The sequence below is a fragment of the Haliotis cracherodii genome, unplaced genomic scaffold (assembly GCF_022045235.1).
Source record: "Haliotis cracherodii isolate W230 unplaced genomic scaffold, xgHalCrac1.p SCAF_29, whole genome shotgun sequence".
Taxonomy (NCBI): Eukaryota; Metazoa; Mollusca; class Gastropoda; order Lepetellida; family Haliotidae; genus Haliotis; species Haliotis cracherodii.
In genome coordinates this window covers 3,212,720-3,229,691 of record NW_027266285.1, presented here as the reverse complement: position 1 = coordinate 3,229,691, position 16,972 = coordinate 3,212,720, and the positions used below count along the sequence as shown (strand labels likewise).

General features: G+C 41.9%; 1 protein-coding gene across 1 annotated transcript; it reads left to right on the top strand.

Moving 5' to 3' along the window:
* The first annotated feature begins 3,644 nt into the window (after positions 1-3,644).
* Positions 3,645-14,584, top strand: LOC139473509 (ankyrin repeat and SOCS box protein 2-like). The gene is made up of 5 exons (XM_071256129.1): positions 3,645-3,772; positions 10,711-11,034; positions 11,435-11,536; positions 11,858-12,064; positions 12,952-14,584. The coding sequence occupies exons 2-5, from the start codon at positions 10,722-10,724 to the stop codon at positions 13,209-13,211; spliced, it is 882 nt and encodes a 293-aa protein (XP_071112230.1). The 5' UTR covers positions 3,645-3,772; positions 10,711-10,721; the 3' UTR covers positions 13,212-14,584.
* The last annotated feature ends 2,388 nt before the right edge of the window (positions 14,585-16,972 follow it).

Sequence of the window (16,972 nt, the reverse complement as noted above, 5' to 3'; positions counted from 1 at the left end):
TTCTTTGCCAATCTAGGTCAGTGTCCACAGCGACAGCATTAGGCAGATGTTGCGTTTAAGCGTAAAATCCAAGGAAGCGTGTAAAGGCCATCAAACTTTACGTTGTATTAGAAACCGAAAGTAAATGCGTCTGATTCCTCATTGCCTAGAGATTTCCTTCCTTTATAACTATCATGTATTTTTTTGTTTTTCTCTGAATGCTGCCAGGCAACGGCTTCAGTTGCCATGGAAGGGCATGCCGTAATTCAGTGAGCCGTCATGGCTCACTGAATTACGGCATTAGAGAGAGCGAGGAAAGTCGACAGTCTGAAACCTCCGGATAACGCGGTCAGTCTCAAATGTATTATCGACCCACGAATACTCAATAAAGGCCACAAATATGTACAACACATTTTGCCACATAGATACAGCTCTCACCATAACACATGTTGCCACATATACAGCTCTCACCACAACACATGTTGCCACATATACAGCTCTCACCACAACACATGTTGCCACATAGTTACAGCTCTCCCCACAACACATGTTGCCACATAGTTACAACTCTCACCACAACACATGTTGCCACATATACAGCTCTCACCACAACACATATTTCCACATAGTTACAGCTCTCCCCACAACACATATCCCCAAATAGTTACAACTCTCACCATAACACATGTTGTCACATACATGGCTCTCCCCATAAAACATATCCCCACATAGTTACAACTCTCACCATAACACATGTTGTCACATACATGGCTCTCCCCATAAAACATATCCCCACATAGTTACAACTCTCACCATAACACATGTTGTCACATACATGGCTCTCCCCATAACACATATCCCCACATAGTTACAACTCTCACCATAACACATGTTGTCACATACATGGCTCTCCCCACAACACATATCCCTACATAGTTACAACTCTCACCATAACACATGTTGTCACATACATGGCTCTCCCCATAAAACATATCCCCACATAGTTACAACTCTCACCATAACACATGTTGTCACATACATGACTCTGCCCACAAAACATATCCCCACATAGTTACAACTCTCACCATAACACATGTTGTCACATACATGGCTCTCCCCACAACACATATTGTCACATATATAGCTCACAACACATGTTGCCACACAAACAGTTCTCACCACAACACATATTGTCATATATATAACTCTCACCACAACACATATTGTCATACATATATAGCTCTCACCACAACACATATTGTCACATATATAGCTCACAACACATGTTGCCACACATACAGTTCTCACCACTACACATATTGTCACACTTATAGCTCTCACCACAACACATATTGTCAAATTTATAGCTCTCACAACACATGTTGTCACATACATAGCTCTGACCACAACACATATTGTCATACATATATAGCTCTCACCACAACACATGTTGTCACATACATAGCTCTCACCACAACACATATTGCCACATATATAGCTCTCACCACAACACATATTGTCACATATATAGCTCACAACACATGTTGCCACACATACAGTTCTCACCACAACACATATTGTCATATATATATATATATATATAGCTCTCACCACAACACATGTTGTCACATATATATAGCTCTCACTACAACACTTATTGTCATACATATATAGCTCTCATCACAACACATGTTGCCACACATACAGTTCTCACCACAACACATATTGTCATATATATAGCTCTCACCACAACACATGTTGTCAAATTTATAGCTCTCACAACACATGTTGTCATACATATATAGCTCTCACCACAACACATGTTGGGACATTAATACGCTCTCACCACAACACATGTTGCCACACATACAGTTCTCACCACAACACATATTGTCATATATATAGCTCTCACCACAACACATGTTGTCAAATTTATAGCTCTCACAACACATGTTGTCATACATATATAGCTCTCACCACAACACATGTTGGGACATTAATACGCTCTCACCACAACACATATTGCCACATATATAGCTCACAACACATGTTGCCACACATACAGTTCTCACCACAACACATATTGTCATATATATATATAGCTCTCACCACAACATATATTGTCATATATATAGCTCACAACACATGTTGCCACACATACAGTTCTCACCACAACACATGTTGTCATACATATATAGCTCTCACCACAACACATATTGTCATACATATATAGCTCTCACCACAACACATATTGTCACATATATAGCTCACAACACATGTTGCCACACATACAGTTCTCGCCAAATCACATATTGTCATACATATATAGCTCTCACCACAACACATATTGTCATACATATATAGCTTTCACCACAACACATATTGTCACATATATAGCTCTCACCACAACACATATTGTCACATATATAGCTCTCACCACAACACATATTGTCACATATATAGCTCACAACACATGTTGCCACATATATAGCTCTCACCACAACACATGTTGCCACACATACAGTTCTCACCACAACACATATTGTCACATATATAGCTCTCACCACAACACATGTTGCCACACATACGGTTCTCACCACAACACATATTGTCACATATATAGCTCTCACCACAACACATGTTGTCACATATATAGCTCACAACACATGTTGCCACACATACAGTTCTCACCACAACACATGTTGTCACATATATAGCTCTCACCACAACACATATTGTCACATATATAGCTCTCACCACAACACATATTGTCACATATATAGCTCTCACCACAACACATGTTGCCACACATACAGTTCTCACCACAACACATATTGTCATACATATATAGCTCTCACCACAACACATATTGTCACATATATATCTCACAACACATGTTGCCTCACATATAGTTCTCACCACAACACATGTTGCCATACATATAGCTCTCACCACAACACATGTTGCCATACATATAGCTCTCACCACAACACATGTTGCCATACATATAGCTCTCACCACAACACATGTTGCCATACATATAGCTCTCACCACAACACATGTTGCCATACATATAGCTCTCACCACAACATATGTTGCCATACATATAGCTCTCACTACAACACATGTTGCCATACATATAGCTCTCACCACAACACATGTTGTCACATATATAGCTCTCACCACAACACATGTTGTCACATATATAGCTCTCACCACAATACATGTTGCCATACATATAGCTCTCACCACAACACATGTTGCCATACATATAGCTCTCACCACAACACATGTTGCCATACATATAGCTCTCACCACAACACATGTTGCCATACATATAGCTCTCACCACAACACATGTTGCCATACATATAGCTCTCACCACAACACATGTTGCCATACATATAGCTCTCACCACAACACATGTTGCCATACATATAGCTCTCACCACAACACATGTTGCCATACATATAGCTCTCACCACAACACATGTTGCCATACATATAGCTCTCACCACAACACATGTTGGTACGTATATAGCTCTCACCACAACACACATTGTATTTGTCTTAAAATGAAACACGCCGCAAACAGTGTCACTCCCATAATGTGGCTGTTCCCAGCCATGGGGGAACGTGCGAATTCTCACGAATACTCTCTGATCAGTCATGTATGACCATGCCGTTTCAAAGCCGCAGGCTGTCTTACCCGCAGTAAATCATTGTGAGTCAAACAGAGGACAAGCGAGGCCACTCTTCATGTTGTGGGCGCAGAGAAACTGATCGCACGACCAGGTAAGCAAGACATGTTACAATTCTCTTCTCTTACGACTACTTTGTTTGTTTGTTTGTTTGTTGTTTACCGCCGCACTCACCAATATTCCAGCTATATGACGGCGGCCTGCAAATAATCGAGTCTGGACCAGACAATCCAGTAATTGATATCATGTGCATCAATCCACGCAATTAGGATCGATGATATGCATTAACCAAGTCAGCAAGCCTGACCACCCGATCCCGTTAGGCGCTTACGACAAAGTCGCCTTTTACGGCAATTATTGGTTGCTGAAGACCTATTCTACCCTGGATCTTCACGGGTCCTTACGAGTAGTTGTTGTTACACGTGCTACAGTAACTCTTACAAACATAAACGCATGTAGTATGTTACATAACGGATTATGAGGGAAAATCAATTCAACATGAGGTATATAGGTATGTAAACAGTAATTAAGTAGTTTTATCTATATTAAATCTATATAATATAATATTTAAAAAAGTAATGATACCATTCTATATAAACATTCAGCGTCACATTATTTTAGGTTACATATGTTCATAGTAAACTTAATTATGTCTCCCTGAAGATCATTATGATATTTGAATAAACATTTTTGCGCGAGTAGTAAATACGAACACAAGTATTGCATTTGAAATCAGCACACTTACCGTTCCCACGTTGTTACGTTATTCGCTGACTGCTCATCCAAGGTCAGTGGGTGAGTTAAACGTAACGTTGCATTTACATTGTTTCGGCCATGAAGGGAAGAGAGCATTTCACAGAGTTCACAAACATTTCATCAATACATGCCAAGTTATATGTCGAATTATAACTAAATATAAGTCTCGTGCTATATCTATTGATACAGATATGTTAACACAAGTAATAGTACATACGCTATTGGATATCATCATGGTGAATATATCAATAGCAAATGTTGGCAATCCATAAATAAATATTTATATCATACATGACTTAGCGGTTGACCACTTTACAACATAGCTATATCTAAGTGAATATATGCATTTGTTTCTCACCCACTTGTCCGTTTGTGCAGTATTAACACAACTGTCGGTTTAGGCAATGTTCGCTGTATGTACGTATGTCCATGCTATTGAGGTACACTGTGGGAACAGTGTGTGCACTGTGTTTAATCCTGTATCTGCTTGCCATGATTCTCCTAAACATTGTGCACATCTTTCTCACTCTGTACGTGTATATTATCTCATTATTGAGGTTAACATAATTTCGTTGTCCTCAATTTCCCCGATTGGTCAGCATTGTAACTTTGCAGATGTCTTGGTGATCCCATGAAAAAGCGCGTCATAGATTTCAGTCGAACAGACGTACTAGATCGTCTTAGTGCCTGTATATGTGTTGCCAATATGTTGTAAAGTGTACGTTTAATTATTGCTTGGAAGAGTCAGAGACTGATTTTACCGGGCGGCTTCCATTTGAAAATCTTCAAATGCAAAGATAAAGATATCGACATCCATGGGTGTTTATTTTTTCATATATGCGTGTGAAAGACATAACAATAGTCATATGCCACTGAAATCTCCTGAGTACCCTATAACATCATGTTTAAGTCTGGAAAGGTAGCGGTAGATAATAAAATATTTAAATATCTGACCTCATCACCCCATAGTTTAATAACCTCCACATGAATTACGCATGAGGTGTACGACCGTTTCAAGTTGACAAGAGAAATGGTTGTTTACATCTTACATATCAATCACAAACATGGCAACTCTTCACAGAGACCATATACCGACCGGTGTATACATATCAATCACATACATGGCAACTCTTCACAGAGACCATATACCGACCGGTGTATACATATCAGTCACATATATGGCGACTCTTCATACAGACCATATACCAACCGGTGTATACATATCAGTCACATATATGGCAACTCTTCACAAAGACCATATACCGACCGGTGTATACATATCAGTCACATATATGGCAACTCTTCATACAGACCATATACCGACCGGTGTATACATATCAGCCACATACATGGCGACCCTTCACAAAGACCATATACCGACCGGTGTATACATATCAGTCACATATATGGCAACCCTTCATACAGACCATATACCGACCGGTGTATACATATCAGTCACATACATGGCGACCCTTCATACAGACCATATATCGACCGGTGTATACATATCAGTCACATACATGGCAACTCTTCACAGAGACCATATACCGACCGGTGTATACATATCAGTCACATACATGGTGACCCTTCATACAGACCATATACCGACCGGTGTATACATATCAGTCACATACATGGCAACTCTTCACAAAGACCATATATCGACCGGTGTATACATATCAGTCACATATATGGCAACTCTTCATACAGACCATATACCGACCGGTGTATACATATCAGTCACATATATGGCGACCCTTCATACAGACCATATACCGACCGGTGTATACATATCAGTCACATATATGGCAACTCTTCATACAGACCATATACCGACCGGTGTTTACATATCAATCACATATATGGCAACCCTTCATACAGACCATATACCGACCGGTGTATACATATCAGTCACATACATGGCGACCCTTCATACAGACCATATATCGACCGGTGTATACATATCAGTCACATACATGGCAACTCTTCACAGAGACCATATACCGACCGGTGTATACATATCAGTCACATACATGGTGACCCTTCATACAGACCATATACCGACCGGTGTATACATATCAATCACATACATGGCAACTCTTCACAAAGACCATATATCGACCGGTGTATACATATCAGTCACATACATGGCAACTCTTCATACAGACCATATACCGACCGGTGTATACATATCAGTCACATATATGGCAACTCTTCACAAAGACCATATACCGACCGGTGTATACATATCAGTATATGGTCTCGGCTATTCAGCATACCTTTGTGTCTTGGGGTGAGAGTCCTACTACCTATGTGAATATCATCAGTGCATGACAAGTTTGGTTTATGACAATTCCTAGTGTCATAGTCTCTCACGAGGCGACCGGAAGGAAAATCTCGCCTCGAGGCTGAGTGGATGCAGTGGGGGTACGTACACGTGGCTACATTATAAAAGCAGACTTTAAAGCATCTGTCAAGTCGTAAAGTCTGTGCTTGGAGATACACATCTTCCTCCCGGGTTATTGAACGCAGTTTGGCAGTTGTTTCTATGGTTACTGGCAAATATGTCCTCTACTTGAGTCACGTGTTCACATTAAAGCCCAATTGAGCGTCGCCATGTCCTATATTCTGGCAAGGTACTTTTAAGAAGTGAGTTTTTAAAGATGATGATCATATATTTCTGTTAAACCGTTGAGACTCGGGCAGCTGGGGTTTTGTGTCAAGACCAGCTATTTCTTCAGCTACATCTACAAAACTATAAGCCTCAAAGATTTTAAAAGCACCATCATGCAATAATGTATTTTGGAGGCTGACAGTTATATACTAAGCGGCAAAAGAAATAGGTTGGCAATTTGTAATTTTCCGAAAAACAGCGATAACTAGTGGAAAGTGTGTATTGGGAATATGACTGCCCAGGAACACCTCATCCGAACGCGCCACCTTTGATGGCGCTCGTGCGATGACAAAAAAAGGTGAAACAGGTTTCCCGCCTATGGCATAAACTGCACGTGCATGTTAGCTGTATAAATGCGTTCGTCTGCAGGGTATAACCACACGTGATGAAAGCACACAAAAGAAATGCCACGACTCTTACAGGAGCAGAGAGAGAGAGAGCTATCGGTATGGCCGAAATGGGGGCAACACAGGTCCAAATTGCCAGAAGGTTTGGTTGCACACCATTGACAGTAGCCAGGCTGATTCAACGGTACAGGCAGACAGGGAGGACACAGGACAGGCCTAGAACCGGACGACCCCGAGCGACAACACCACTGGAAGATGGTCAGAAACGGCTCATTCACCTGCGAAACAGATTCGTAACGGCGACGGCGACGGCAGCAACAGCGTTTGGATATCCCATTAGCCAACGTACAGTACTACGACGACTTCGTGCTGCTGGAATCCGAGCATATCGTCCTTTCCGGGGAATGGTACTGACTGCTCAACATCGACGCCTGAGACTGCGATGGGCGAGGCAGGTTTGACATTGGCAAGTGAGAAATTGGCGTCGAGTGCTGTTTACTGATGAAAGTCGGTTTAACTTGTTTCGAAATGACGGCAGAGAACGAGTTTATCGACGCGGAGGGGAACGTTTGGCTCCGGCGTGTATTCGAGAGGTCCATCCATTCGGCGGGGGAGGTGTCATGATGTGGGGCGGTATTTGTGGAGATCAGAATACTGATTTGGTGATTATACAAGGAAACCTGAACGCTGTGCAGTACAGAGACCAAGGGTTGCAGCCAGTTGTGCTTCCGTTCTTACAAAACCAACAGCAGGGCACATTGTTTCAACACGACAATGCCAGGCCCCATACTGCAAGACTGACTCGGAACTTTTTAAACCAGCAGACTGTTGACGTTTTGCCCTGGCCTGCCCACTCACCCGATTTGAATCCTATTGAACATCTGTGGGACGATCTTGACAGACAGATTAGAGCACGCCATCAGCCTCCCATCAACAGACAAGAATTGCAGCAGGCCCTGAGAGACAAGTGGCAACGGATTCCAGTCCACGTCATCAGAAGACTGACGTCATTGATGAAGCGGCGTATCACAGCATGCATTGAGGCAGCTGGAGGTCATACACGCTATTGAAGGCAACTGTGTCGACAATGAACTTATAGTTTGTCTGACAATTTTTTGGTGACATTTCAGACAACCTTTGAAAATGAAATTTCTTACCCCACCATTATTTACCTTTAGCTTACATTACCTGTGATTGTACAATTTCAATCAAACTGTGGTTGATCCATCATTTGTTACCCCTCCCTCAATTATATTATAATTCACAACAAAACCTCTTCTTGTTATTTTTTTATCGATCATGGAACTCGACCTATACTTTCGTTTGCCGCCCAGTGTATTTTGACAAGCATTTCCTGGGATCATGTTATTTTTCGTAACCTAGTAATGTGTCACGACATCTGTCTGACCCCGGGGAAGCCCGGCAATTGATGGATGACTGTATCAAATAGTCGTCAACACCTTTTGTCATCACTACAAGTTTTACAACGATTGTGGGAGTAGGTTCTTAAATGTGAAACTTTAATCATGTTTTTTATTGTGACATAGATACAAATAGGAATACTCCTAAGGCCTTGGCGATTTGAATATATTGTCATTTCTCAGTCAGCATCATCAATCACCCAACACATAACTTGCTAGTATATGACAAAATATTTCTCAAATGACTGTCATCTACCGTTCCTCACTATTCATCTTAGGACCACGACCGGCTCGTCTAAGCTAGGTGTCATATATCGCAGTGCAGAGTTGTGTCTCTTAGTCATGCCAGGATCCGATGATCGTGTGTTCGAATCCTACGTGTAAACTTCTAGACACCGTATAGAAGGAGGACGACTATCTGGTCCACTATTACTCACGATCCCGCCAGAAGCGTCTATCATATACCTCGACAATTGTTCCAAAAGGAGGGATTGCGATTCACTGGGACATTGTCACGACACCACCGAGTAACGCAGGAGATATCACATCAAGCGTGCATCAGAGGTGGTTGCCACGGGCTGTCAGCCCTGCTACTGTGACTATCATTGTGGGATGTTTATATTATAAGGCAAATCAAAGTATGATTATGAAAGCTTCTCACACAGGCAGAGGCAACGTGATATCGTTGTGGATTGATTCTTGTAATGTGCCTTCTTTCAGAACCGTTACAACATACGTATTCGTACGTGGATGTCATTGAATGTGGAATTTGTAGATAAATTAGCATGTGGACAAGATGGTGAATCAGAGTATATAAATGAGAAATGAATACAGCCACGCGCAACGCCATCTGTCATTCAAGTCAGCGTGTTCCTTGTAACGCGACACCACCCTATTATTGTGAGAAGGCAAATGTACCTTGCAAATTCAGCCCTCCAAATTCTATCATAAACAGACAAAAAGGGACACGATGCGAATTGAAGCACACAGTGTAAATGTACCTTCACTCTGATTTGTTTTATTGTTATTTCCATATTTCGTATACAGTCGATAATTAGTTTACCTCCGGGGCGGTCGGGTAGTCTAGTGGTTAAAGCCTTGGCTCGTCACGCCGAAGACCCGGGTTCGATTCCCGACATGGGTACAATGTGTGAATCTGGTGTCCCCCGCAGTGATATTGCTGGAATAGTGGCGTAAAACCATACTCACTCACTCACGTGTTTACCTCCCTATTGAAGTGACACAGCTGAAGTGGACTTAGTAGCGCCACGTGTGCGCCCAGTCAGGACGATCTGATCGATAATCAAGATATATATTGTAAGAAAACGGGTCTTACATCGCGAAATTCATCAAATCATGTGAGCACCTTGATTACAACATGAAAATACAGTCTGCACGACAGTTCACGAACCGGATTTCGATTTCGTTGCCCGATTTTGATTAGACTATGCATAGACTCGTTAGTCCAGCCAAAATGTAACTCCATAATAGCAGCCTAGTTCGGCAAGGGTGGAAACAGAACTTATATAGCCAGTTAACTCTCTAAGATGAAAAATTAACTTTGGGCTGGAGTTAAATGTAGTCTGTGTCATTTTGTAGCATGTCTCCCCTGACGTGTGAATACAGCTTGATAGTAGATGCGTTGAGTGACGTGGCGTGGCGTGGCGTGGCGTGGCGGCAAGTACAGTGTAACAGGTTAATGGTGTAAATGAAAATACCAAAGCGTTCAATGTTATCAGTAGTTGAAAGATACAAATAATTGTAGATATGTCCCTCAAATGTTCCTCAGTACTCGTAACATGACATAAGGCACGTACATTCTTGTTTTATTCAGCTTGTGCTGTGATGGAGTGTACAAAGAAATCAACAAACCCAAGACAGAACTCCAGAGTGCTGCCACTACACCATTATGCCTACAAGAACGACATCGAGGCTATCAGGAAGGCACTGGCCAACAGTTCCACTGACATCTGCGCAAAGGACATGAGCGGCCGGACGGCTTTATTTGTCGCCACATGTTTCTCTCGTGTTGAGATAGCCCGGATGTTGCTAGCCTTGGGCTGTGACCCAAATATTGCCAACAATGATGGCGATACACCCTTACATGAAGCAACGGAGAAGTCGAGTTTACCCATGGTTCAATTACTGCTCAAATCAGGTGCGGGTTCTTTCAATATACATTTGTGAGAGAAATTGTGTTTTTTTATTCTTTAAACGATCATTCCCCCACTTTCACTCATCTGTTTCTCACTCTCTAACGGTGTGTCTAAATGTGTATTCTGATAGTGATTCTGACTATTTGTCACGTACATGCATGTGATACAGCCATGTGTTTTACGTGACATCATCGTGTATCTCCTCGAAGTGGTAAATGTCTTCCACCTGTGATAACCATCAAACAGAGAGCTAACACACTCCCATTCACTCACTCACTCATTCACTCACTCACTCACTCACTCTATGTATGGACAAACTCCCTCCACACATCAGCACTAGACTTGTTTTAGTGAGGAAATTGTAGTTGTTTTGTAATTCTAAGAAATGCCACCCTTCCACAGGTAAATGTAAACTGGATGCTAAGAACCGGGATGGGCAGACGCCTTTGATGAAAGCGGCCTTCTTTGACTACCTGGACATCATGAAATGTCTTCACCTCAAAGGTGAGTGGTATACACACAGAGAGAGACACACACACGCACACACACGCGCAAAACATTGTAAACTTAAGCCAGCTAAAGGACCAAAACCATTTCTTGTTTAGCCACCACCAAACATGGTTGTTTATCCCCCCTTTGACCTGTAGTATATTCTTACAAGTATATCGTTTTGTGTCACAGACAGTTCTCTTCAGTTACTTTTTGTCCACGTTGAAAACAATGACGTGGTCATGGTGTATACGCAGGTCTCAGCTGAGCTGGTTATGTATCTTCCTTGTGTGGTATTCACGGTTTTTAACCTCCTAACATGTCATCTTAACACAGGCGCGAGCATCGATGCGAAAGACGCAAGAGGGAAAACAGCCCTGTTCTACGCCCTTGACGAAGGCAGCGAGAAGACGGCGATATACCTGATGAAGAACAAGTGTGACGTTAACGTCATGGACAATGGAGGTCACAGTGCCCTGTATGAAGCAATTCACTCGCAGTTCTTTCACTCAACTGAGTGTTTACTGCTGCTGGAGAGCTCAGGTTAGCATTATTATACGTAAATAGTGATTGATGGCTCGGTGGTTACTCTGTAAGCATCAACAGTGCACCAAACACCACAGCTATCACTATTAGCATCAACATTCCACTATCAGTTAGTTAACAATCTTATTAAAATCAGATCCTAGTTCTCGCTATCGCTAAACAAAGATCTGAGGACATCCCATTACGGGTCACGTCAGAACGACCTTTCATCCAACCAATCAGAGCGTCGCTTACAAGATTATGAAAGTGACAGTCGGAATGTTTTCTAATCATGCAACCACGAAATATTTAAAAGGGGTATTCCGAACGACAGTTACGTGTTTTATGATTATATCCATTACAATCTAGGCCATCTATAAGCCATTCCAGAATGTTCTTAATTTTTTTAATCGAGAATACGTCAAAATATGTTTCGAAGCGTTGTCACCAATTTGAAATTAGTGTCGTAAAGCGCGAGAAAGCTGCCTTCTGATTGGCTAATGTCGATTTCTTGTCAGTCATTTCATTGGTCCGTCAAAATTCGCAAAGGGTCGTTCTGACATGATCCGTAATGGGATGTCCTCAGATCTTTGTTTAGCGGTAGCGATAACTAATACTAATACTAGTATCTGATTTTAATGAGATTGAGTTAGTTACATACATGTATATTATTGACAGTGTAGCTGATGAATCTAACAATATGTATCTCAAATGATATGACTTCTTCTCCAGTTGCTATACTAATAATTAGTGCCCACATTCTTTGAATGATCAATAAGTGGCCTCGAAAGTGTTTTGATATTAACATATTCTATATTATATCACGTACATAATATTCAAAGATGCTTAAGAATGTAACATAAACAATTGAAAGCCATCTCAACATTTATGTTGATTACCGACAGGATATGACTTCAAGAAAGATTCCGTTTGGCTCGAAAAGGAAGAAAAAAGTTCAAAGTTCTACAAACTTGATGATGCGTACCATCGCTTCTTGAAGTCTGCTGGTGTTTCTCGGAATACAGGAGATTTGGTAGTGCCACTGGAGTACAATAACGACCCCTGGCGCATTCCGTACACCGTGGTCCTTGGTTCTACCAGCCACACAACGTCGCCAAAGCCGGCACGAGCTACTACCAGGAACACTCTCCGGCCTGTGGTGTGACCGACAGACGTAGCCTGACAAGAAGAGATGAACTAGAGAGGCCAGCAGTGGACACGTGTCATAGAAGGCGATCACAGCAACTGACTACTGGTAGAAGAGACAGCCAACTCTCTCTCAAATGACCATTCCCTCATTTGAATGATGTGAATGACCAAGTTTCTAAACATTTCAAACCATTTGGTTGTACTGACTGAATGAAAGTGGTAGGCACGCATTTGCCCAATGAATGAAAGAGTTTAAGCAAAATTCCAGCTTTATCGGGGCACCCAGAATAGTTTTCATTCGTTGTGATCAGACCCGGGTCTTCAGCGCGAGAGCCAACTCTTTAACTGCGGGGCTAACCCCCACGCCCATCCCGTATTAACGTTCATCCCCGGTCATAATCCCGGGGAACAGTATCGCATTAGAGAAGAAGACGATTTGAACGATTAAAGAAAGGACTTTAGAATATTGTTGAAACGAGACAGTATCGTGGTTGCCTGACTATTGTATGCCTTCAGTTGAGTTGGAGACACGCATGGCTGTCATATATAACACGTTTTGGGGGTTCAAATGAGGATCCGATCGACACAGTAGAGATGCTGTCCTGACGAGACGCCTGATAACACGCTTGTGAACAGTTATTGTGTTCTCCTCCAAGCATAGAGAAATGCCACGACAATGATTGCCTTGCACTGGCTTGAACTAAAATGAAAGTATGATGCAACTATTGCTTCCACAATAACACTATAGTATCCGGGATGCAGCTGAGGAGGACAATGTGTCAGTGTTCATCTTTGTCCAGCAAGGCAGAGTTGACAATGTGCAATATGTATCGCGATGGCTTGGGTATTGAGGCGTACCGAGTATTGAGGTTATATGTTTAGACCTCATGTTGTACATGGTATTATCTTAATAAAAGGTCAACAAAAAAATGTAATGGCTGAATGTTAGCCCAAATTTTTCCAGATGTGTGTTTGTTGGCAAGACTATTTCCAGTAAATGTGAACCCAGTTCAGACGTCCCAGCACTGACTTAATGATATCGACAAACTCTGTTTCATAATCAAAATATGATATAATAATGAATAATTTAAATATTTGTCCAAACGGGTTCCTTTGTTATCGGGCGTAAAAGATTTTGTTGAACGACAAACGACATCTTAAATTTTAATTACGTATGTTTCGAATAAGTGCAGATGTGCCTCTCACAACAAGCATGGATTGCTGAAGACCAATTCTAACCGGGACCACCATGGGTGGCTTTCATTATAAGAATTCGGGTACCTCGATGCCTCGGATAGCTGAACAAGCCCTTCATTCACCTGTTTACCCACTTGCAAGTAACACTATCAAGCTGCCATTGTGTATGTGTGATTTTACCCGAACCAACCACAATAGGTACATAGGTACAATGAGTGAAGCTCAATGAATAGTGTTCATTACAAAGTCGGGAACATGGTTGTTCTCACATGTCTGAGTGTGATCTGATGGTAATGGCCTTCCGTGACGGCTGCACGAACACTATTAATGATGACACTGTTACCTCATGACCCGTGGAAGTTGACAAGTTCAAAATTAACATGTTTAATCGAAATGTTTTTAAGCAAGGGATCACGTATGGTATACTTGCACCATGTGGTTATAAACACGTCTTTGGCAAAGTCTTTTGTTTTAAGTAAAAGGCCCTACAAAACCCGACCTATCCAGAACTGAATTTGAGTATATTCAACGAGCATCAGTGGTAAATCAGTAGGGGACGGCTCCGGTGTAGCGATAACTGAGCGATGCCAGGACAGCTTTTACACTACCATGTTTGTTTGTTCTTGAGTTTGTTGTTTAACGCCGCACTCACCAATATTCCAGCTATATGATGGCGGTGTATAAATAATCGAATCTGGACCAGACATTCCAGTGATTGACATCATGAGCATCGGCCCACGCAATTGGGATATGATGATATCCATCAACCAAGTCAGCGAGACTGACCACCTGATCCCGTTAGTTGCCTTTCACGACAAGCATGGGTTGCTGAAGATCTATTCTTACCCGGATCTTCGAGGGTCTACACTACCATTTTAACATGTTACATGACTATTAACTGTTTAATATTAATGACATAACATACATTTTAAAATACCATTATGTTGAATTGTTATAAAGATTCACGGAAACCCTCGAGCTACATAAGCAGAAAACAGAGTGATAAATTTCTGCAAATGCTTGAATGTATATGCCGATAGGGTACAATCATCTTCCAGAGGCAAGGGAGTTAACTAAATATAAAAGTCCAGTTTCAACCCTTCCCGAACTACGTTGGAATTTCTGGGCTCGATCGTGGCTGTTACGAGTTTTGTCCCTTCTATGCCCCCCCCCCCCCCCCCCCCCCCCCCCCCATTGACCAATCAGAGTCTACCTCTTCCATAACTTGCAATGCAATGGCTTCAAACAACATGTCGGCGCCCAGTTAAGATCATCTGATCGATAGTCACGATCTTTATTGGAATAAAACGGGCCTTACCTCAGCATCAAATCACTTGAGCACCTTGATTTAAACATGAAAAGATTTGCAAAATATCTGTCGACGCCCAGTTGGCGGTACATATGCTTTGCAAATCCTTCAGTCGACAGAAATCTGCACGTTGAAATCCATGATGTTTGCGAACCAGATGTCTAGTTCGTTGCGCGATTTTGATTTGACTATGCATAGACTCGTTAGTCCAGCCCAAATGTTAGTCCGAAATTCAAGCCTTGTTCGGCAAAGGTGGAAACTAGACTTATATGGTCAGGAAGTTGGGGTACAATTAAGTTGTCGAGAAATAATTATGGTATTAAAAGGTTATACAATCTGTTGCGCTTTAAAGGTACTAGGTTTACATTGGTTTACAAGGGACCAGTTTATAAGAGAAGGGTTTCATTGCAGTGCTACCATTACACATTTGGTAGCCTGAGCCAGGAGAACGGACTTTGTTAAACATTGTAACAGCTTATACACCTCCGGGTTTTATGAGAGAACGGGCCTACTAAGTGTGAACACATTACGACTGTATAACCTACTCATTTGGTAGTTTGATTTCAGCTAAAACGACCACTACACACAAATTGCTTTCGGGAGATTTTGAATTCATCAAAGCACTTGTCTGCACTTAAATGAAATGTTAACATGCGCGTCTGAGTAGCGATGATATCATAATATAAACAACTCGTATAAAGAGTATGAACATGTTTTACAACATATTATGTGGGCAGACGCTCCGTGTGGCAGCAGGAATGTAGACGCAGCCAGAGGCGGATCCCGGATTTTTGAAATTCGAGGCGTACATGACACACATGTCACGAAGTGACTTGGTCGAGAGCGCAGTTCACGTAGGTGTGTGACAATACGGGGGGAGGGGAGGGGGGGGGGGGGGGGGGGGGGGGGGCGCACCGTTTACTATCCCGACCCCTAGATCCGGCTGTGATAGCATTATGGGTCGTAATGTAGACGTAATTCTGGTGGTAGCTCGTGAGAAATAACCCAGCATATGAAATGAAGGTCACGTAACCACTGCTATGTGATATGTTCCAATTATTGTGCGGAGATCAAATGAAGAGATAGTTAAGGGTTTCCGCTGATATCAGAAAACTGGCGAAATGGGACACGATGTGAGTTGAAGCATGTGATTGTTCATTAAACTTCTATCTGCTTTGTTTAATGTTTAATCTCAATATGCAAAATACGGCGACAGGAAAGAACTGCGCATATCAGAAACTTACTATGCCTCGAGTCTGGTTTAATGACGC